This window comes from Gadus chalcogrammus, chromosome 20 (assembly GCF_026213295.1).
Source record: "Gadus chalcogrammus isolate NIFS_2021 chromosome 20, NIFS_Gcha_1.0, whole genome shotgun sequence".
In the NCBI taxonomy this organism is placed as follows: domain Eukaryota; kingdom Metazoa; phylum Chordata; class Actinopteri; order Gadiformes; family Gadidae; genus Gadus; species Gadus chalcogrammus.
Window position 1 is genome coordinate 5,636,889 of NC_079431.1, and position 24,687 is coordinate 5,661,575.

The window sequence follows — 24,687 nt, forward strand, 5'->3', positions numbered from 1 at the left end:
CATTCCATCTCTCAGTCTCTCAGTCTCTCAGTCTCTCAGTCTCTCAGTCTCTCAGTCTCTCAGTCTCTCAGTCTCTCAGTCTCTCAGTCTCTCTCTCTCTCTCTCTCTCTCTCTCTCTCTCTCTCTCTCTCTCTCTCTCTCTCTCTCTCTCTCTCTCTCTCTCTCTCTCTCTCTCTCTCTCTCTCTCTCTCTCTCTCTCTCTCTCTCTCTCTCTCCTTCTCTCCCTCTCTCTCTCATCCCTCCCTCGCTTTCCCCAAGTCCTGGAACACGGCAGGTAATAATTTCTGTTCGAAGGGGTTTGATGGTTGCGCTGCAGATAAGCCATAATAATGGTGTTTAACTGGCCCCCGCGGGATACGCCAAGGCTTATTGAGCGTTATGAGCTACCGTGGCTGGCATCGGCCTACGGCGGGAAATGAAACATAGCCCTGTCCTGATGAGACAGGATATTATTACCCATTTGAATATATTTCAGTCACTTACGCACAACACGGATGCTATTAGACAGACACACACACACACACACACACATACACACACAACCACCCACACGGACATACCCACAAGCAGGTTGAGCATAATATACGCTATGATGACATAGAAGGAGCAGAAGTAGATGAGAGCGCCAGCGTAGTTGCCGCAGTCCGTCTCCCAGTATCGATGCATGTCTGGGGTGCAGAACGGGGGCTGCACCTGGGGTGGGGGGACAGATCATCCATAAAACACACATAAAGTCAACACATAGCTCAGGGAAGCTAACTCGATCCAATTGCTTAAAGTCAATAAGAATGACTCAAAGAAGCGTTACCATGCAGTCGTGCATGATTTTATTCCAGTCCTCGCCCGTGACGATCCGGAACAGCACCGTGATGGCCTTGCCCGCAGTGGAGAAGTTGGCGTGCCTATAAGACACACACGCGCGCGCACACAAGCACCCACACACAAACGCACGCAAACACACACACACAAGGTTTGTTTTGATGCCTTCTACAGGTAGACTTCGATTAGAGAGTTAGGTTCAAACCTTGAATCCTTTCATTTGGGGTAACACACCTTAACCACTAGACCATCCTGCCCTCTATTGCTAGAATATTAATCACAGTGTTTCCAACGTGTTTCCGGAGGGGAGCGTTGAAGCCCCGCCGAATGCAGATGCTCCCCTCGGATCGCCGGACAGCTCAGGTTTGTTTGCCTTGAGGCTGCGCTCAAGGCTCAAACCGATACAAATGTCACCTGCTTAACGCTGAACTGTCGTTTCGCAGCCTAGTAACATAACCCTATTACAGGTTCCTAGCAGTACAAAGGAGTATATTCCAATGCTTTCTCCGGACACTCATGGTGGGTTGAGTGCCGATCCTCGCCTGTCTCACCGGTTGATGTTCTCCCCGTATTTCACGGTGCCGAACAGGACGACGCCGGCAAAGGCGTAGCAGAGGAGGAGGAGGAACATGCCCACGATGATGAAGAAGCTCTTGTACATGCTGACCACGACGGTCAGCAGCAGCATTTTCAACGTCACCTTTGTAAAAAAGAAAATAATTATGTATAATTACACACAGGCCTTGGAGGAGAAAAATGGGTTGATTCAATGTAATGATGAAATGTAATGCAAATACGTTGATCCTGATGCTGTACTCACATGTTTACCGCATATGGTGAAGAATCTGAAGACGATCACACATGTGCCCATCATGTAGGTGTAGGCGTTCTGTGGGCAGAGGCGTACACATTCATTTGATCATTTCGTGTTCAGAGACGTGACATGATTTCAGCAGATTTCAGATTTCAGCATTACCACACTGCAGTGTAAGTATTTCACCAAATCCACCACACTGACCCTAATACACTGCAGAAATAAGGAATGATTGGAAAGCAACATATTATAAGTCTCTTAAAAGCACCAACACACTAGTTGGAGCCACTCTGAAATCACAGAAGCCCTGACAATCCAACAATGGAAAAAGGTCAAAGAGTATAGTATAGGTGAATGTGTGCACTGTTCTTGCGTTTGTGTGCGTGCGTGCGTGCGTGCGTGCGTGCGTGCGTGAGTGAGTGAGTGCGTGAGTGAGTGAGTGATCGAGTGATCGAGTGATCGAGTGATCGAGTGATCGAGTGATCGAGTGAGTGAGTGAGTGAGTGAGTGAGTGAGTGAATGAGTGCGTGCGTGCATGTTTGTGTGTATGCAGGCGAGCAAGTGTGTGTGATTGTGTTTTCATGTATGTTGAGTGTGTCCTGGCATTATCCTACCTGCAAGGCAAAGTGCAGGACTATCCAGATGACCCCGAGAGACGTGACCAGTAGGTCGTAGCGGTTCCGACGGCTCTGCCAGTAGCCCGCTGGAGTCATGGCTATCAGCTTCATGGTCACCTAGGCAACCACCACAACACAAATCAAATGGCCTTTAACATCTTATAGCAAAAAGTGCACGCCATCTCGGGACAGACACTGGTAGACTAGAGTACTTTACAAAGCTAAACAATATGATTACATTCATTTTTTCGCGTCGAATCATGCAGAGGGCAACGGAAATTTGCCCTCTGCATGATTTGGGCTTTGAAAAATAAATGAAAGAGTGCATGGCTTCTTACTTTGAGACAATGGAAAGACTAGGCTCACCTCAAGGACAAAGATGAAAGTGAACACCACTGACATGGTTGCCAAGGGAACTGTTACTGGATCCTCCACATCCCACTGTGGAAGAAACACACACACACACACACACACACACACACACACACACATATGTATATGTGCAAATGTATTCCCTAAGACACAGGCTTTAATGATGATTGTACTTCCCATTGTACCTTCACAGAGAGCAGCACTGACTGGGCCAACACCAGCACAGCGATACCCCGCTTGAAGAAGGGGTGCTGAGTGATGTCATACATCTTGGCCCGGAAGCCCCCGTTCTCTGTCAGGGAAGACGAGGTTCAGAACACGAAGCAGCGGACACAGATGCACAGGCATATCCAATGACAATTCTATGTTTTTTCATCAATCGCGGTTCAACTCAACATTAGGGGGTGAGGATACAATTCTGATGGGGAGTGAAAGGGTTGAACGGAAAGTTAAGGGAGTACCGTTTTTTCGAGTGTCAAACCAGTTTTGTTAATGCTACTATGGACACAAAAGAAAAAGGTTTAAAAAAAACAGAATGGGAATTTTAATAACCCTCACCAAAACAAACTTTAGTGGCTGACCACAATCTAATACACAACCACAGCAGTACACAACACAACAACAGTATACGAAGGACATAGCAGATCTAATCAATGTAACTGTCGGGAGGCTAAGGGACAGCTTGTCTCCTCAGTGACAACTTGACAGCCCTTGTTGTTAAACTCTATAAATTCTCCCGCCTCATTAACTGCTATATGCCTCTGCTTGTACTGAGCTTTAAGGGCTGCATCAATAATGACGGTGGGATGGCAAAACGTCTCTGGACAATGTCCCTAAAGAGTGACACTACATCTTTATATGATCTTTACCATCATCTCATATCATACTTGATACACATCAATAGTAGCTCACTCTCCAACAGCGGCTAAGCTTTGAAAAAAGAGAAACTCCTGCTAACGCATTAACTAAACACTCAGTAAGTGACCATGTCAGTAACTGAGTTAATGAGTGTGTCGGTGAGTGAGGAAATAAGTAAGAGTGAATGAGTGATTCAGTGAGTGATTGAATGAGTAAGTCAGAGAGTGATTGAGAAAGTGCATACGTTTCTGAGACTGAGTCAGTTACTGAATGAGCGAGTGAGTAAGTAAACAAATTAGTTAGATAGTGAGTCATTGAGTAAGTAACAAGTCAGTTACTGCGGGAGTGAGTCATTGAGTAAGTATCCAAGTATGTTAGTCAGTGAACGAATGAGAGAGCGAGTGCGTGAGCGAGTGATTCATTGCGTGATTCACACAGGTCAGTAACTCCGTGAATGAGTGAGGGGTCGAGTGATTGAGACAGCGATCCAGCGAGCGAATGGCAGCAGCACTGAGGGCCGTTTGGCTGAAGATCAAAGCTGGGCGGATTGTTGCTGGTGTCAGCAGAGCGTAGCCGACACCATTGATTTTCTGTTCTATTCCACATCTGAACTGTACTCACAGGGCTCTGCGCTGGAGCCCCCACCCCCCCTGAACGATGTCTCAAAGGACCCTCCCCCCACCCTCCTCCTCTGCATCACTTGCTGCTGTTGGGATGTCGGATGTATAAAGAACAGTTGTGTTGAAACGCCCCCGGAGGCTTGGTTGCGATCGACAGGGAACATGTAGGGTGTGTTGGTGTCGATTTAAGGGCCGACGGCGACTGAGAACTGAGCATTTAGGAGGCTGCTGTCTCCTCTGTAGAATAGGGACTGCATGTGTACAAGATCTGCTTACTTGACCTACTTGGGTCCAGCTTCCCCCTAAAACCCCAATACTTTGCCTTATGCAACCATTTGTTTCTTCATGAGAAAAGGAAAAGTAATTGAATAAATGAATGAATGAAAGAAGGAATGAATGGTGTCAGATATTATTCCTTCACGATAAAAAGCAGGACTCTCACACTTCTCCCAGTGGAGCAAATTCACTAAATATGCAACCACCTAGATTAAGCTAAACCCATTCATCTCAAGCATTTTTTATAGATGGACTGTAGGAATGTGTATTGTGTGTAGTTTTGTATGCATATCTACATGCATGCGTGTGTGTTTAGTACCTGGGCTTATCGGGTGTTCATGTGCTCGGTGCTTTTGTATGCATTGTCTACGTGCATGTGTATAGGTGGTTTACCTGGGCTAATCTTGTACACATGTGTGTTTGCATGTGTACGCGTGTGCATGCATGTACGTGGGCGTACCTGGGCGGGGGGGCAGATGGAGGGGCTGGGCTATCTTCAGTCGACTCTTCAGGTCTTCCCACCTCCTCTGGTCCACCGTTAGCAGAGCAGTTCCCTGTGGGTCGGAGACAGACAGGTCAACACCTGGACGAACCCCGGGAACCCGCAGCAAATAGGACGGAGCACTGAGAAGCAACACAGCTTGGTCAGTGTATGATGTGGTTCAGGCAGAAGATCTAACGCTTTTTGCCATTTATTTTTAAATAAATATCAGTATGTTCTACTTGCTAAACTGTTCCTCTGGAATCATCTTGAGAAGTCATCGAGCATAATAATATATTTGTTTGTTCTACAATCAACCCAGGAGCAGTTGCTTGCATACTGGCGTTTGCTTGGACCAAGTACTGATTGACAGTAATGTCTTTTGAGTTCGATATGTCTTCAACCTTACTGACATTCAAAGACACCGACACACATTTCAACTCATTAATGTTGCTTTACTGGAATTCTCCAACTGCATGTGTTATATTAAACATGTTCCCTCCATATTGATACACGTACATTCAATATAACGTTTGTCTTAAAAGGGACAGTCCTACTCAGTACATGACAGGCAGATGTACAGTGTTCACATTGGCTGTTAATAATACTTGATCGAATTTTGTAGTTGGCTTCAGAAACAATGTATGCACTTTTTCTTTTATGTTACTTCATATACTGCAATGCGGGCCCGCTTGCCTTTTCAGCCAATAAGACGTTCGTCTTTCCCCTCCTAAAGCCCACGACGGACACAGCTGGCAAGCACTTCAAAGGCAAGCTTGTAAATGTAGCACAATCCAATAAAATCCCAAAGGGTTTGATCATATTACAGAAGTGCTAAGATGCACTCTGAAAGCCATTTCACATCTTCTTCAAATGTGCTCCAAGGGAATCATGAACCTCACAAATCACTTATAGACCCTTGGTGTTGTTAGTGGCAGGGTTTATTATCGTATGTTTCAAAGTTTTTGTCACGTCATATTAAAAGTAGTATTTGGGGCATCAGAGTAAAAAACAAAAAAAAATTTTGAATGCCTTGATTTCGCTGTTCTAGTTATTTAGTTATTCGTGTCTTCGGGTCTTGTTAGTCAGTGAAAGCAGAGTGAGCAGAGTTGAAAAGTCAGTCAGGCATCATCAGTCTACGCAGATCACTATCTGTGGTGGTGCTGTGAGCTCCTCTATTCAAAAAAATAGCATAATGTATACGGACACGCACTTTGTTCAACCCCATGAAGGGTTTTCTGGAGCAGCAGGGAGGCAAACATGATATTCTTGTGAGTCATTGAATCCATGGTATTTTCCATTTCAACCCCTCTGATTCCATCATTTCAAAAGAAACCGTGAAATTGATTTGTTTCTGATATTTATTTTTGAAATAAAATAAGTGAACTAATGAAAAACAAGAATGCATCCAACGCTGTTTTGATATTAATACTAGGTATTACATCGCATGTATAATCTCATTGAGTTTGCCACAAATTTGATTCAAAAGTGAACATCAGCATGAATCTTATATTTTGATTATAGCTTCAACTGTTACTTTTTTAATAACATTTGACTGACAGACATTTATTGAGTGTATTTTATTTGCCAACATTTTAAATGATACAACCATGTACATAAGAGTTCCAGTGTTTATGAATGCATCATTAGTGGAGGTTGGCTAGTGACTACCAGTGACTATTTGACTCACCTTGTTCTCATTGAAGTTTGCAATGACCACACCCACAAACAGAGTGAGTCCAATCATACAGCCCAGGAACACAAAGACGTGGATATAGATGCCATGGATCTGATGTGGAAAGTACGAAGAAATGAGAACACTCCCTGATTAAAATAACACAAAATAACTTATTTCGGCGAGTTCTTTGCTTTATTTCAACCATGGCACCATTCATCACTCAACTAATGAGTGAGGAAGGGTGCCATATTTGAGATCGATTGATTTGGATGCATTGGGTGGTTTCGTACCGGTCCAACCCGGTGAATGATGACATCCCGGACCTCCACCCAGCCCTTGAGTGACAGCACCTCAAACAGAGCCAGCATGGCGTTGCCCACGTTGTCAAAGTTAAAATTACGAGGGTTGGCCCTATGAATAGGAGTGCAGGGGATAACAACACATGAGTCATCACCGCATCGTTAAGCACATCAATCAAAGCAAAGCTGGAGAAAGAGGAAATATAAAAAGGCAATCGCCGTACCAGACTCTTGGCACCCAGAACCCTGGCTTCTTCTCTCCGGCCTTCAGCCTCAAGTTGAGGTTCTTGGAGACGCTGACGTTTATTCTGAAGATACCGTGGCAGTCCACCTGCAATGGATTCATCAGTAGCACGTGATCAGCAGCAAGAAGAAGGATGTTCATGGATAATTATTGGGGGAAGGGTCATCTATGGATTTGATTGCCATTATTGGATCCCTTAATCAAGGGGGAGTTAATTAAGCAGACCCAATAATGGGATCAAATTATCCCAAGGTGAAAACATCATCATTCACGGCACCCCTCCATACCCTTCTCATTATATGAGGGTCGTTGCACTTCGCCAGCTTCCCAGCAAAGAGCTGAACCCCAAAGCTTGCAAACACCAGCATTAGTGTGAGCAGGAGGATGGAAACCTGTCAGTAAGAGGGGAGAGAGAGAGAGAGAGCGAGAGCGAGAGCGAGAGCGAGAGCGAGAGCGAGAGAGAGAGTAAGAGAGAGAGAGAGAGTGTGAGAGTTAAAGTTAGAGATATAAAGAAGGAGAGAGAGAGAGAGAGAGAGAGAGAGAGAGAGAGAGAGAGAGAGAGAGAGAGAGAGAGAGAGAGAGAGAGAGAGAGCGAGAGCGAGAGAGTAAGAGAGAGAGAGAGAGTGTGAGAGTTAAAGTTAGAGATATAAAGAATGAGAGAGAGAGAGAGAGAGAGAGAGAGAGAGAGAGAGAGAGAGAGAGAGAGAGAGAGAGAGAGAGAGAGTGAGTAAGAGTTAAAGTTAGAGATATAAAGAAGGAGAGAGAGAGAGAGAGAGAGAGAGAGAGAGAGAGAGAGAGAGAGAGAGAGCGTGAGAGCGTGAGAGAGTAAGAGTTAGATTTAAAGAGAGAGAGACATCGAGACAGAGAGAGAGATGATCAATCAAACAGCTGAAGGCAGACAACCCATTCCCACACTGTGCAGATCCCCAGACCGTCGGCTCAGAGGAGGCTGAAGCAGAGGAGATTGGCTGGGGTTTGGAAGAATGAGCCCGCAGCCAATAAGATGCGGACGTCACTGAGATAATGTTTTTTTGGACATTTTCTGAAGATCTATTTAACTGACAGAGTTGCAGCATTGTAGTTCACTGCACAAACCACTAGAGGTCTGTGCACTACAGACCTCTAAAAATATTGCAGAAGGCTAGTATAGGTTGTGGGCATTAACATTGATTTGTTTGCATGTGAAAAGGGATACATATCCTAAAGACTGACTGACTGACTGACTGACTGACTGACTGACTGACTGACTGACTGACTGACTGACTGACTGACTGACTGACTGACACATACACACACACACACACACACACACACACACACACACACACACACACACACACACACACACACACACACACACACACACACACACACACACACACACACACACACACACACAAACAGCATGTGTGCAGCCTGCATTTGTCCTGCACCACTGACCAGGAAAATCTCCTTGAAGCCCTTGAGCACCTCCCGCACCACCTTCCTCATCTGAGGCACCAGCTTGAAGATGCGCAGGGGCCGCAGGGCGCGCAGCATCATCAGCAGCTGAGCCCCCGACTCTGGGGGCACGTTGGGGGGCAGCCAGCACAGGAAGATCAGGCTCACCTAAACGTCCGCCACGCAACAAGAGAGGGCGGGGTGTGCGGAGGAGAAGACGGCCGAGAGCGATAAGTACTCGGCATGTTAAACACAGACGGGGCAACACGTTGAAGGGAATTGGTTTTAATAAAGTGTTGGTACGCGTGATCATCCATTTGCATGGTTGCAGATGCCGAGACGTGAAGGTAATTGTATTTTTATTCTCTGTGTGCATTTAGGCGACAGCATTCCAAGATCCAGATCCAGAGTTGGAATCAGATAATCTCCGTTTTTTTGTGCGATTTAATTAAGCTTATATTCAATCAAGAGGCACTCTTGTAGCATAGCAAGACCAAATGCCATGTTGTTTAATGTGCCATTTCTAAAAATGCCTAGTCTGCCCTGCAGCAAAGCTAATTTCCCTATCTATATGCAAATTGCATGCGTAAGAAATAAAAATAAATGATCAACTAATAGAAATAAAAAGAGACCCGTACACATTAAATTAAATTAAACTGATAAACGGAATCAGATAATATTCACAAATTGAACAGCAAGCTCACTAGACAGTGATGTAAGCAATCATAAATCCAAACAAAGTAAATGCCTGGACTCAAGCAAGACATACACAAAATAGAGTTCTATAGACGCAAGTTCAGGCGATAGCCACACCACCTCCCAATATCCACCTGTATTTAAACCCCCCCTTTTCTCCCGGTCTCTTGTAGCATTCTTCACTTGGTCGCTCCATCACCCCCATCTCCCCAAATCCACCCGGCTATAATTCTCCAGGTCCAGTAGTGGGATTCATTCAATCGAATTATTCATTATATATCGAGCTCCAGACCGTAAGATTTCCTCCGAGAGTTCCCATCCAAACTTCACAGTTCCTTCACCCCCCCCCCCCCCCCCCCCCCCCCTGACCTGTTTACCACATCCTCATTTATCAATAAACTGACTTAATCTCCTACTGCTCTGTACTCATGAGCTGAACGCTAGCTGGAACGCTGAGGGCTGGTTGCACAAATCAGACTTTAGATGAAGAATCTAAAATCTGAAAGCAGACTACCTCAAATCAGGGTGAACATGTGTGTCGCTTTCTTTCTCTTCGCATTTTTTTCAACCAATGATTACAAATAACTGGAGCCCTGGATCTGCAAGGTTTTAAATCAACAGCGGGTAAACTTAGACCTGTCGAAATACAGCGATAAACAGCTTCAGAAAGCTTCATCCCGTCACGGCAGTGAGTTCGGCACAACATCTCCATAGCGAAACAGGAACCAACGCCCGTAATAACCCAGCCACTTTCAGTCGTTAGTATCTGGGCCGTGGACACTGGGCCGTCTCCCCCCAGAGGTTCTGCTATAGCATGGTAGGACTGCTGGAGGTGAGATTATGTGATGGCACACTGAGAACATCTTGACTCATTTACCAGGTATATGAAGATATCCATCACTCCCCCAAAGTCTCTGATGACCGCCGTGGGCGTGAAGAACAGCCCGTCCGCCATGATCTTGAGGTTCAGCTCCAGGCTCATGAAGATCACAAACACGTACTCCCCGATCTGAAACATTCATCTATTCAAATATACTCCCATGTTACATGCATCGGTTTCTTGATACATTCATTGGTACGCAGTCCCTGCAGCCCTTAATGCATTCATGCAAAATTGAAATGATCATGCATGAGCCTTAATTATCGGAGGTTACTATGGTGCAAAACATGAGAGTGCGGGTGAGAGATTAATAGGGCGTCGAGGCAATTCACCTCTTATAAAATATAGAATTACCCTTGAACTTGGGATGGTGGGGGGGTTTAAAATGGATCCATATCTATTTTATCAAAAATGTTATATCTATTTTGGGAGTCACTTGATATTGGTTTTCATGTAAAGAAAATGGCCCAAAAACATATGACAAGGGGGAATTTCCATCCCTGGTGTAGACTGGATTTGAGAACTTGTGAAACAAACTCAGAATGTGTGGGTCAAAATGTTAAACCTGTGTCTTGAATTAAATTTGTTTACAAATGTGTCATTAGATATATATACACATAAACATACACATGCATTTGGATGACATACTATATCTACATGTAAGGTTCATATGGCCCTCAATCCAGTGAGTCTATGCTGTGTGTGAGCACCTGTAAGGTCGGGGCTTGCATGACCCTGGTGAAGGGGGACTCAAACATCATGGAGATGCAGGAGCAGATGGTCACCACGATCATCACCCAGTCCAGGTAGGTGACCAGACCCAGGAGGTCGCTAGAGTGTGCACACACACACACAGACACACACACACACACACACACACACACACACACACACACACACACACACACACACACACACACACACACACACACACACACACACACACACACACACACACACACACAAACCCAAACACACAAACCCAAACACAGTTAGAGAGCAGTGTGCCTGTGCTGATTAATTAGTGAAGCTGAAAAGACAGTAGACACAGGAATGCTAACTCGTACATGCCCTGAGCACTGAATTTTAAAATGACAGCAGGGAAGGGTAAGAATAGCAATGAAGATAGATTCTCTGAGCACTAGAAAGACCGCCACATGGCGACACACAGGCAGACAGACAGACAGGAAGGAAGAGAGGCACAGCGGCAGCCACAGAAAAGAAGAAAGGAAGGATGATAGAACGATAGAATGAAAGAGAGGGTCGAAGGAAGGAAGATGGATCCCTTAGTTTAACAGGAATGTTGTTTGTGTGCGTATGTGTGTGTGTGTGTGTGTGTGTGTGTGTGTGTGTGTGTGTGTGTGTGTGTGTGTGTGTGTGTGTGTGTGTGTGTGTGTGTGTGTGTGTGTGTGTGTGTGTGTTTGTGTGTGTGCACCCCTGTGCGTGTTATTGCCCAATCTTGCCAACAGCAGGATGTCTGTAAATTCTCCCAGTGCCAGCAGCAACAGATTCAAAGCACCGCCTCAGACCTTTTCATTTTTTTATAATCCCATTCCACGCACTGCGGAACCTTTATTGGGTTTAATCACGGCACCAAATCAAATTTTTCTTCCGCACAACTGTTTATGAAACTCCCAGCAGACGAGTCGTAAGACGAAGGATTCAAAGGAAACCAATGAGGCCCGACAGAAAGATCAATGGAGACTCAATGGGTTGACGCGCATCAGACTTACTACAGTTGGTGGTATTTGGTGTTCTTCACCGTCATGGGGTCCGTCTTGGATCTAGACACATTGAAACCACATGAATCAAACCCATGTTTCAAACTGCAAATGCAGCTGACTCGGCGGAGAAACTCGTTTGAGCGTCCGTTTCTTTGACACGTCACGACACCCGGCGACTGAATGGGGATTCTTACGCATTGAAGCGGGCGCGGACGATCACTCTGCAGAAGTTCCTAAAGCGGTGCTCTCGCCCCACGATGAACAGGGGCTTGTCGAAGTATGGGTGGTTCTCCCTCAGCTCCTCTTCTTGGACTTTCCTGTCGAAACACAAGGTATACGATTGGAAATTAACCGCAGCATACGCGATATGTAAGAATATGTAATATGTGTACATCATGGATGTGAACTTCATCGCAATCCTTGATCAGCTCTGGTTTTTTTTTGTATGTATTTGGTATTGATATACAATATTGATATTGTGTGTATCTATATGTGTGTGTGTGTGTGTTGGAGTGCATGCGATTTGTGCACCTTTTCATTTCTGCCTGTTCTTTCTTCTCTTGAATCATCTTGATCTCACTATCCTCTCTCTGAGCATTACGGTAGCGCACTGTACTGGAATGCTGAGGAGGAAAAATGCAAAGGAGAGGCAATGAGACAACAGTAAGAATCTCCATACATATATTCAGGACATCACTTGTGGGATGTAACGGAAGACCCTGAACCAAAGACTGTACAAAACATGGACAACCATCGGTCTACCAATCGCTATGACCGTTTTTTATTTTAGCAACTGGAAGAGGAAACAATCCATATTTGGCACAATGAGGTTGGGACGGGAATGGCCGCTGCACAGTATTCTGTGGGCAAAATCGAAATAAATACTATAAAACTAGCCACTGGGATCCTAAAGAAACAAAGACAATGTATCTATTTTACTCGCTTTTACATTACTTTATATTATATTAATGAAATCACAATTTCCCCATTGGCTTCGAATGGTGACCGTCCTTTTTGCAAGCATCCACCACGAGCCAACTATAGGCCGTTAGAAGATCTACACCTTAGTCGCTTCCACATGGGCTTCACAAACAGGCGGTCATGACTGCCTCTTGCCCTGACCTTGTTTAAATATTCCATTATTCAGGAAGTGCTAGACTCTACTACATGACACTAGAGGGGCCAGGGTGTCATCATCATTTTCAGTATGAATAATACAAAAATAAGTTGTTAGTTGCGGAGCTATTGCACTGGGGTTGTGCATTTTAAAATGTATTTGCCTTCTATTCACATCCTTGAAGTATTCTACTTAAGGTACTTACATCCTGGGTAAGGGTCTCCAGAGACTTCCCTCTGCTGATCCTCTGACTGGTGGATCCATGTCTCAGGGACCTGAGAGAGAGAGAGAGAGAGAGAGAGAGAGAGAGAGAGAGAGAGACAGAGAAAGAGGGAAGGAGCGAGAGACAGACAGACAGACAGACAGACAGACAGACAGACAGACAGACAGACAGACAGACAGACAGACAGACAGACAGACAGACAGACAGACAGAGAAAGAGGGAAGGAGCGAGAGACAGACAGACAGACAGACAGACAGACAGACAGACAGACAGACAGACAGACAGACAGACAGACAGACAGACAGACAGACAGACAGACAGACAGACAGACAGACAGACAGACAGACAGAGAAAGAGGGAAGGAGCGAGAGACAGACAGACAGACAGACAGACAGACAGACAGACAGACGGAGAGAGAGAGAAAGAGGGAGAGAGCGAAAGAGCGAGATAGAGATTGACCGTGAGAGAAGGAGGGAGAGAAATTAAAAGGAATAATCGATGATGACAAACTGACAAGGAAGGCTACTAGGCAGCTGAGGTATTTGCGTCTCAGTCCTTTTTTATGTGTGTGTGTGTGTGTGTGTGTGTGTGTGTGTGTGTGTGTGTGTGTGTGTGTGTGTGTGTGTGTGTGTGTGTGTGTGTGTGTGTGTGTGTGTGTGTGTCACACCTGCGCTCCTGGCGGATATGGTGCTGGACACTGAGTATGGAGCGCTCCTTGGCTGGCTGGCCCTCCAAAGATCCACTCAGTATGCGCTGTGAGGTACAAGCTCTGCAAACCACGAGCACAAAGACCAGGTGGTGAGAAGAGGCTGTGTAATTTTTCTGGGTTACTTTTTGCTATTAAAAAATGACTGTACATCACCTGAAAGATAAAAAAAAAATAATAATAAACGTTATGCCCACACATCCAGGTTCTGCTGCAAATGCATTCGCTTCGGCGTGATTCACTCCATTCAAGTCGCACCGTTCAGCAAACATATAAACATAAACATTAAACATTAGTCTGGCGTACGCACAGGCACGTAATGCATGCACGTGTACCCACACCGTTCGCCTTTTGTTACAGCGTCATTATAATAGCGGCGAGCCAAAACAGCTAGCAATCACAACACACTCATCGGGTCATCAATTATGTTCTGGCCGCCCCGTTCTGCGAGGGGAGCAGCGAGAGTAAGTGGTGAAATGTGATGTAAATGCCAAACTGGCTGTAGTCCTTTAACATTCCATTAGACAATATGTGTGGGATTAGCGACTTCCAGCTCCTGCTGGATATAGCGTATAGCACCGGCGGAGTCCCAGATCTGGGCTGAAGACACTGGCGTCACCGGCCAGGTGTGGCGTCTCTCTCTGCTTATGAACACACTGGGTGAGTTGTTTATTGGCAAGAAGGGCGCTGCATTGTGTATAGAATGCGTCCCTGTACATGTGTATTAACGGACGGTGTCTGGGTCTGTGTGCACGCGCGCAGGTTGGTGCGTGTGCGCCGTGAGCCAGTTGAAGCGTGCGGTGACTACTGAGGGGCTGTCTGTCTCCTCGACTCGCAGAGTACCGCCGAAAGATTAGACATGGTGCAGCCGAGCTAAGCTATCGCTAACGCCAGCCCCACCATGCCAAATAGCGAATTAGCCATGTGATTAATCGAACAGGGAATGATTTTAAAATGGCTCAGTTTGCGCGTGTGTGTGTGTGTGTGTCTGCGTGTCTAATAAATGGGGAAAAAGAAAAAAGAAATGGTCACAGCGATGCTTCATCCAATAAACACCTACTTTAATGGTTTCGCCCACCCCTAAAGAGAGGCGTCTATTTAATGACTGAATGAGTTAAAGATGGCGCGTGCTAATCGCTTGCTTTCTGTTGAAGGAGGGGGAGGCAGGGGGGAATGCATTAAACCAAAACAATTTGAGCACGCTGGTCTTCTACACAGCACACACTGACTGGAACAAGACAAGGGGAATGGGAGCGGGTTGGACAGAGGTGTTGCCTTACCGCAGTATTTTGTTAATGGTGTTTTCCTTCTCCAGCAGATTACGAGCTCGGATGCTAAATATTGACCTACGGAGCTGATAAAAAACAGGTCGGGTTAGGAAAGATTGCCGACATCAGTAACACAAAGCTTAGCCTGTACCATCATTAACGCCAAGGAGTTCTATATGCACTGGCTTAATTGCACCCGGAAGACAATGAGAGTCTTTATGGCTTTAATTAAATGTACCACTGAAGAAGACAATTCATTGGTAATGGCCAGAGGTCAGAGTCTTTGTTTGAATGTAGCAGGGCACCACAGCCGGGCACCTTCTGGTCGATGTACTTGCTGTCCTCGATGGCCGAGCGCTTGGAGTGGTCGCAGGAGGAGGAGGAGGCAGACGGCAGGCGACGGAACAAACAGCTGGTGTCCTGCTGCTGGCGATCTATGAACTGCTTCATGAAGCTCTCCCTGGAACGTGCACACACACGCGCACGCACGAGCACACACACCCACACACGCACACACACTCACACACACGCACACACACGCACACGCAGACACAGACACAGACACACATACACACACACACACACACGGGAGGTAATTATTACTATGAATCCATTTGTGAACATGCAGAAATATATAGACATATAGACAATGAATAAAACTGCAAGGCAGTCAGAATGTAAATATTGTGGGGAAAGAAAGCTTTAGTATAGATTTATGCTATTGAGCCGTAAGCCATATCGTGCTATCGACCATGGCGGTTGAGAATGGGGATGTGTATGTGTGGTAGATGCGTGTGTGTGTTTGTATGTATGTGTGTGTGTGTGTGTGTGTGTGTGTGTGTGTGGGGGGGGGGGGGGGGGGGGGGGGGCTAGTGGATGGGTGGGGGGGTGATGCATTAATCATGGTGGAAATGATTATAGAGGGGAAACTTAATTATGATGTTGCGGATAAAGTTCAGCTCTGGTGTTGAACGCTACATGATACAGAATAGGGCCCCAACACCTGTTTATTAAATTCATGAAGACAGTCATCTTTGTAACTATTAACTATTTCCTTTGAGTCATTCTCCACTTCCCGTGTTCATGAAAAACTAGCCTAGTATTCAGTTACAAGTTAGTTATTTATTGTGAGAGAGATCACTTCATACATGTGTTGTGAAAAAAGTTCCGGAAAGCAAGGCCTGCAACATAGGCTATGTTCCCAACAAAAGTATATCATTTTGGCGGTTCCCCGTTGATATTATTGTAGAGCTGTATTATTTCTGACAACTAACCTGATCCTGGGCACAGTGAAGTCTGAAGGCAGCTTTGAGATCTTCACCATCTGAGGTCTGTTGGGAAACTTCTCAAAGATCCTCAGTCTGAGTGGGAGTTTCTCTTTGGTGTCTGCGTTGGCCTCACTTTGCTTCAGCTAAGAGAGAACGGAGACAGAAAAAAGAGAGGGGACGAGACACAGATAGACTTTGTAAGTTACAATAACTTTTTCGGGGGGGGGGGGGGGGGGGATACAAAAAAAATCTGGATGATGAAGGTTTAGGAGTATTAATGGAAGAGATGCGGCCAGTAAACATAGGGACAAGGGGACACACAGGTGGTTTTGATCTTGCTAAAGCCAGAGCTGGGATTTGAGGAGTCAATGAAGGAATGCTAGGCGGATAGAGCTTATGGCTGGAGCACTGAACTAAGCCGGGATTTCCCAAAGCAAATAGTTTGTCACAGATGGAGGGGTTGATGAGAGGAACTTGCAGTTTTACATTTCGGTCAGATGAGGGCAGCAGCACACTTACCAACAGTGACACAAAGACAGACCCAACACATACGTTTAGCCAGAATTCGGACTTACTGTCATAAAAAAAAAAGAAGGAAGCATGCAAAAAAGAAAGAAAAATAGAATTGTGTGGGAATGGATAATAACAAGAGAAATGGTAATGATGTCTCGATTAATATGTATGCGACGTATGCAATCCTGTGCAGGACGGAACATGCAGGGATAATTACAAGAAAAAGAAAGCTATGTCAATGCGAATGAAACCAATTATTTCCATTTAATTACATAAGGCACGGGCTGATTGAAATTCCCTAGCAGGTATTCTCTCTGTCTGGGAGCCTGAAGATAACTGTGATGCATTTCAGATTAAGCCTGGAGGTGAAATACATTTGGCCCATCGGGGGAATGGCAGCTTATCATTTTAAACACGCCAGCCAGAGTATTGACTGGGCTTGCCGGCCGCGTCCGCGGCGCTGTCAATCAATGGGATCGGCGCAGGGTGTGAAAGACCCGCTGTGTCTTGTGTGTATTTACATTGTGTAGTGGACGTGTCTTCGGCGCTCGTGGCTGACAGAACCAGCAGATCATTTTAAGGGGATAATTGTATCTTGAGAAGGGGGGCAAGGAGGGGGTGGGGGGTAGGCGTGACGAATGAGGAAGTTTATCTCCCATTTCATCCCTGTTTGCTTTTTGGCAGTAGAAAATGTATATGTCTGAGATTTACTTCTTGTGCAATGAGTTGATGACTGTCACTGGCATTAGGCAGCAGTATGGGACTGCATAGGCTTCTCGCTAATGCTGACAAAACCCCCAAGATTATAGATAGAAGTTCCTCAGAATACAGTAGAGTGTGCAACTTAAATCTAAAACGTACTGTATATTCATATTTTTGATGGCAATTAAGCACACAAGGCAAAAATTCCTATACACCTATACATAAAAATATATACCAAAAAGTATACAGCTAAGGTAAAACTTGAAACAAAAAAGACTAAAGTACTGTGGAAGTGAACTTTGCTGGAGGAAACTAGCAGAAACTGCTGTTCTCATCTCAAACACTACCTGCACATTTGGCTGTTGATTGCCTTTTCCAGCATCACACCAATGAAAGTACAAAGGCACGCGCACACACACACGCATGCACATGCACTCGTGCACACACACACACACGCACGCAGACATACACACAGTGCAGTATTTATAATGTGGACTCTAGTGGTTTCTGGGGTCCTAATCAATTGGGCCAACAAAGCCTCAGACAGAAGCTCAGCACAGTGCCGTAACATGAACATCAGCTGCACACTCTTGTCTATAGCAGCAACCGATTACCAGGGCTTACCCATTGTCTTTCCCACGCATACCTTCGGCCCTAACCTTTCCCAGCGATGTGCTGTTCCCAGGCTAGACAAGGTTTTCTCCTCCCACCAGGTTATGAAAGCCCTTCAGTCTTTCGTCATTGTATTTGCTATATTATTAACCGGTTGATGCTCTGGATTCCCCACTTTAATACAATCTTGTTTGCAGAACAGAACAGACTCACCTAAACTGACAGAGTGAGTCTCCTGGTGCCATACTGATTGACATGCGTGATATGGAAAGGTTTTGAGAGAGAGAGAGATAGATAGAGAGAGAGAGGGAGTACTTTTCTGTCCGGCTATCTGTTTGTTTATAGGCAAGTTTCGGAAGGCACAAAAGGTTTACGTACAAATAATGCAATTATTCAACTCAGCAGACAGTTAGGACTCCCTTTTCATTATGTCCTTAGTGTAATAAAGTGTGCAAATGTCAGGGGGATTCAGGCAGAACGCTGTGCTCACATGGACCATAGTCGACAATAGCTCTGGAGAAAGGTATGCCTGCAAGTCCAGGGGCTGTTACAATTGGTGGCTGTAAAAAGCTATCTACTATAGCAGCTTAAGCTTAGCAGCCTCTTCTCTGGTCAATACAATAATATATATATATATATATATTGTGTGTGTATATATATATATATATACACACACAATACGCACATGCGATGGAAAGGTGCCCAACACAATGCACTCACTATCGATCACCTGGCTTTACCTGGTGCCGTGCGAAAGAGCAAATTGCTCTCTCTAATAGAGATAGCCGATGCATGCAACTTACTATAATGGTTCATTATGATTATAGCATGCGTTGCCAAATCCTCGTATTGGACTTTTGATGGTCGTGGGACAAGAGATTGTGCCCAAGAGACCTCTTCAGGCATGCCACCTGAAGAGGTCTCTTGGGCACAATCTCTTGTGCCCAAGAGATTCACAAGAAGTAATCGATTATATTCCATATATTCCTGTAGATCCTATGTATATAATGGCCTCTTAATGCCCTGTTTCTTTGCGTGTGTCAGTGTTAGCGGCTGATGAATCAAAGCCATTGCTTCTCCTTGTCCAAAGTGATGTGACGCGGGACTGATGCAACCACCGAGACTAATGTCTTCTGCCTGGATTGCGGCTCAGGTGACAGGCCCTGGATCTTTCTCATATACAGGCCAATTTCAGGCTTGGCTGCGCTGTAGGGGGAAGGGGGGGGGGGGATTTCCATAGGTCTGTGAGGGAAGGCCAAGAGGAGGCAAGAGTGTCACTGATTGACAAGCAGTCATAGAGAACTCATCAAAAAATAGTGACCAGCATATTAGCAGGGTTTCGTCCAAACTATTTTTCCTGAAAAATAAAAATGTTTTTCCTGAATCTTTCATCGGTAATGTTATAGACACCTGAAATATGCTCTGAAAATCCACAGCAGCAAAAGTCACAATACAAAACGGGGGATAACCTTGCAACAACAAAATACATAACCTTGCAGCGCTATTCACGCCCTTCTCGCCGGATCGGCCAGACGTTTCTAAGTGCATTTGAAGGAAGGTGTCCTCTTAGTCCGTCTTTGATCTGAAGAACCTCTGGCTCCCTGTGAAGTCAGCCCGACCGGTGGCTCGCTCTGCATTGATACACCCATCTGTTTACCTCGTTCGCTATGCTCACAGGGAACGCAGTAAGCCGTGGCGGAGGAGGGATTACTGACCTACGTACAGGAGTTCTCTCAAGGATGCCCGTGACAACAGCCACCAATGACGTGACAAACGTCCTTAGAAAATATAAATAAGTGAATAAACGGTGGCATAATCAATGGGTTGTCTGAGGATGGAGCTTCTTTGGTGTATATCCTCCACAAGCTCTGCCTATTGATTCAGTCGGCTTTGCAAAACCACTTTTATGTAACCCCCTATATTCCTCAGCTCTTTTTTGACAAGTCCTCCAGAGTGAGTCTCAGGAGCATGTGAACACATAGTCTCTGAGAGCAGCCAATAAAAAAAACAGAAATGTGTGTCCACATCCACCTACATGACTGCTGGCAACCAGCCACTCTTACAACAAGGGTATGCAGCGTGCGCGTGCGTCGCAGGGGGGGAATACACCACAGTCAACAGACTGAAACCATTGACACACCGGAACTTATTGTTCTCACCCAGAGCCTTGCTAGTGGTCCCACGGAACCTCATCGAATATCCCTGTGATGAATGTGTCTGGTGTGGGCATTTGTTTTTGTGTGTGTGTGTGTGTGTGTGTGTGTGTGTGTGTGTGTGTGTGTGTGTGTGTGTGTGTGTGTGTGTGTGTGTGTGTGTGTGTGTGTGTGTGTGTGTGTGACTTCATAGGCTGTGCAGCATCAATAAGCCACACTCCTCTTTCACAGTGAACCATCATGGTCCTACATGGCGTGATAGGGTCATTGCTCGCAACCAACAACCATCTGTGTATGTCTTCTTCTCGTTTAATTAGAGACATCGCACACATATCGAGATCTAAATATACAAGAATCACAAGTAAGAAAATAAACAAATTGCCTCCGAGCCTATCAACATGGAGTAGAGTCTCCAATGCACTGCTTAGGATCCTCCAGTCAAGTGGCCTGGGTCGACCGGGACCATGTCCGCTTCTGAAGGAGTTGCCAAGGGATGGGCAGAGGGCGTGGGCAAGGAGGCCAGCAGGGTCACCCTCCCCTTGTCATTAGGAGGCCAATGAGCCGTGGTCTGGTTCTCCAGCAAATCCCGGTCAACACCCCAACCCACTCCACTTGACCACTGCTCTAACACCGCTAATCTGATACTGCCAAGCCTTTTCTAAAGCCTAACCCGGGGGCCTGCAAAATTCACAGGGGAGGAGGCTTTTAGTGCTGTGGCTAGCTGTTGATTTTGGCCTCTAATAGGTGTGTTTGGCTCAGGGATGTTTTTGTCTGTACCACGTCGGCGGGTAGGAACAATGGCTATTTCTGTGACCCGAGAAATGCTTTTAATCCAGTGTGTGTGTCTGTGTGCGCCCAATGCGAGTATGACTGCCTATTGTGCGCGTATGTGTGGCGCATGGTGAGTGCGCTCACTTGTGCATGTCCATGATGACTTCAAAATTGGACAGACACAGTGGCTGGCTACTTTAAAATGGTCCAGCAGAATACTGAAGGTGACATTCAAGAGATAAGGGGGAGTCATTGTCCTGGGATTCTAAGGTCTCTCTCGCTCTCTCCCTCTCTCTCCCCCCGCTCTCTCTGCCGCGATACGCAGTACCATCTTTCTGTCCATCAACCCCCTTTCTTCTCCTCTTCTTAAATCGCTAAATTAATCCTGGGTCGATTAAATCACACAAACGGCAGACAGGCTTTTAGTTTAATTCATAAATAATAAAATGTCCGGCAGAACTCCGGGCAGTAATACAATCAATGGGAAACACATTTGACGAAGCGAAAGCCCTTCATGCAAAATGCATAGTCAATAAGGACCCACTCCACGGAGAAAGGTGTAAAAATAGCAGCACATCCCGCTGCTTTTCAATCGACGGAGGAGACGCCTGGCTGACCAGAAGGCAGGTGTACCAAAGGGGGAGGGGGATCTGAACCAGGTGTTGGTTGGAAGAGGGGAGCAATCCATCCCAATTGTCACTAGGGTGACATGCTTACGTGCTTCTCACACAAAAACCGACCACCTGCTGCTGACACACAAACATACACACACACACACACACACACACACACCAGAAACGCATCACCCGGTGCTCTCCTCGCCTCCACTTTTATTCTCCTCTCCTTGTACATCGTCCACTCTGCAAGCCCAGCAGGTAGTAATCGCCACTTGTAGATATTCCGACACCGCCAGAAGTGGTGCAAGGAAGACCCCGACACAGCCTCACCCCCAAAGAGTGCTATGCTGCTTTGTCAATGGTGACACATGCACACTTTCACTTCTCCTCCATTGTTGTGGCGGCGCATGACCACTACTGTATCTTCCGATCCCCTTTGTACTATTTTGTTTGTTGTGTTGAAAGGAGACAAAGCTGTGGGGGATTATGGGACATTTATCAATGACATCCAAACCTCCATCACAGCGTTGACTCGTACGGAGCCCGAAGTCTCTCGCGCAGACGCACTCTCTGCAAACACTTCTTAATCGTTTTTAAGGTTCCCCAGGCGCCCACCCACACGCAGACAAACACACATATTTTCAGCATAGCAGGATTTGCACTGGGAAGTATGGCGAGATGGAACAATTGAACAATGAACAATTGAGCCTCACAACCGTATAGTATACGTACGTATGGCTTCCACATCCGATAACAGCGATCTGTAATTATGGTATGTACAGTATGTGTAGTCTATATGAATGCCTATATGTTTTGCTACAGTAGCCTGCACATGAATGCTTGCGAAGAAACACAGATCTACACTCTCTTCTCCGCCTCCATTATCACCAGGCGAGCCGTCTGATCGAGGAATGTAGAAAAGTTCAACAAGTGACCTGAAACTATTTTCTTCCATTTTCTACAACCTATTCCTCATCATGACTTATTTGATGGCGTGACGATACACAAACCGACACACACAGACAGGAAGAGGTGTCCGTCACGGCCGTCACTCCGTCCTGTGACCCAAGACGCCGTAGACAAAGTCATGGACAGCGGAATATAAGGCGGGACTTAGGCTATCCCTCGATGGCTTTGTACATCGAGAGAATGTCATCGGCAAGGTTCTCCGATACGGTCAGAAAATGGCTTTCAAGAGGGAAGCCGTGTGTAAGCCTTAATGCGTGGACTATTTGTGTGAGGAGCAGAATGGTGGGCGCAAAGTGAAACAATCTGGCTAATATGTTTCTACACTCAGGAATGTTATATTCCATTTGCACAGCGTCTTTAATGTTTAGCAGAGCCCCATATCTGTCTTTTGACATATCCATATCTGTCTGCTTCCTGCCATCAGTTCTGGTTACCTCTGCTGTCTCTTTGTATGCTAGCCGAGGCTCCATTTCATTAAAACAGCCACCAAACCTAATTTCATGCAATGAATGCATTATCCTAATCAACATTGATGAGTGGAGCATGCACTAGTTAGTGCACATTTGTGCGTGTGTGTCGGTGTGTGTGATTATATAAATATGTGTGTTTGTGTGTGTGTGTGTATGTGCGCGTGTGTGTGTGTTTGTGTCTGTTTATACCAATGTGTGCCTGGGAGAGTGTGTGTATCATTAAGTATTTCCTACTTCCCCTTGCTCTTGCTCCTGGTTCATCTGCATGGAAAAATAACCGGGTGTTCATTAGATTACCCTTGCTACTCTAATTAATATGATCTCGATTTGCATGCATTTATATGTTTATATACATACATATACATACACATATATTTGCGTGTGCGTTTGTGCAAATGTGTCTTGGAGTCCGATTTGCAGTGCGACACAAACACATATGTGCGCAGGCGTGTGCCATGCATGCAAATAACAAATTAAATCCTTGTTTACTGTCGTTATACCCAGCAACAGCCAGCATCACAGATGACAATGTCATTATTTGCAAAAACAAAAAACAATAGCATAAGCTAACTGCGCGACTCCTCGTTGCGGTTATCTCATTCGTTTTAAGCCATCTACCCTTTGAGATTACGAAAAAGAGAGACAGGAGCAGCGAGTGAAGACAAACGGCGCGCAGGGGTTTGACAGATGCTAGTCATTCCCAGCAACGGCTGTGCAGTAACCAACCGATGATGACAGATGGGTTGGTTTTTTTCTCTGCATGCCTTATTGATGAAGTGATTACCGATACACTAACAGCATCAGGGTGGGTCTTCCGTGGTGGCGCGCATCGCACCGCAGCCACGGCCATTGGGCTGGGAGCCGGGACGAAGATTATTGAGCAGGAAGCCACAGCGCAACATGGATCCCACCTGATGATTCAAAGGAACTCTCCACCTTGTTTCCTGTTTGCGTCAGTGGCTCGTCTCTAAGCTGCACTCTATTAAAGTGTTTATTTGCTTGTTTTTGTGAAACACCGCTTGATATGCGAGTAAGTTGGCTATGAACTGGTGATGAATCCATTAGATGGGGACTGCTACTGTAGCTGTACTGGTCATTTAATTATAAAAGGGGGGTTAGCGAGAGCATTGTTGCTGCTGGAGAACAACTTCCACCAGCCTTGGCATGGTCCTGATTCACTGTAGCTCTCCACCGAAGTCGTCCGTAATTGGGCATATGGTTTCCGAACAAAGAGAATTTGTGTAGACGTACGGTACGCTCGCAGCACTGCACTCTATTGACAAAAAAGCACCCGGAGCATGGCACTCATAGGCCATGTAATCATTAAATGATAATCCCGACTGTTGTTTTACTCGCACAGGCTGGGGGGTTTTTGTAGGTGTTATTCTTTTCATCGGCTGCTCAGTCTTCCCTTTAGCGCTCAACAAGATTTTCCTCTCTGAAGTAATTATCGGAGGTCCGGTAACTACAAGAATTAGCA

At 45.7% G+C, this 24,687-nt stretch overlaps 1 protein-coding gene across 1 annotated transcript in view; it reads right to left on the reverse strand.

Moving 5' to 3' along the window:
• nalcn (sodium leak channel, non-selective) overlaps positions 1-24,687 on the reverse strand; it is a 70,224-nt gene that overhangs the window by 5,838 nt on the left and 39,699 nt on the right. The window contains exons 18-40 of the mRNA XM_056580279.1: positions 16,407-16,543; positions 15,451-15,592; positions 15,145-15,218; positions 13,826-13,927; positions 13,141-13,210; positions 12,350-12,441; positions 12,013-12,135; positions 11,828-11,878; positions 10,805-10,925; positions 10,092-10,223; positions 8,519-8,686; positions 7,366-7,470; positions 7,059-7,165; positions 6,826-6,946; positions 6,548-6,646; positions 4,837-4,930; positions 2,808-2,914; positions 2,617-2,691; positions 2,248-2,367; positions 1,640-1,708; positions 1,371-1,519; positions 809-902; positions 561-693 (exon numbers count right to left, since the gene is read on the reverse strand). Of these exons, the coding sequence (XP_056436254.1) occupies positions 561-693; positions 809-902; positions 1,371-1,519; positions 1,640-1,708; positions 2,248-2,367; positions 2,617-2,691; positions 2,808-2,914; positions 4,837-4,930; positions 6,548-6,646; positions 6,826-6,946; positions 7,059-7,165; positions 7,366-7,470; positions 8,519-8,686; positions 10,092-10,223; positions 10,805-10,925; positions 11,828-11,878; positions 12,013-12,135; positions 12,350-12,441; positions 13,141-13,210; positions 13,826-13,927; positions 15,145-15,218; positions 15,451-15,592; positions 16,407-16,543 (2,485 nt within the window). The remainder of the gene's footprint in view (positions 1-560; positions 694-808; positions 903-1,370; positions 1,520-1,639; positions 1,709-2,247; positions 2,368-2,616; positions 2,692-2,807; positions 2,915-4,836; positions 4,931-6,547; positions 6,647-6,825; positions 6,947-7,058; positions 7,166-7,365; positions 7,471-8,518; positions 8,687-10,091; positions 10,224-10,804; positions 10,926-11,827; positions 11,879-12,012; positions 12,136-12,349; positions 12,442-13,140; positions 13,211-13,825; positions 13,928-15,144; positions 15,219-15,450; positions 15,593-16,406; positions 16,544-24,687) is intronic.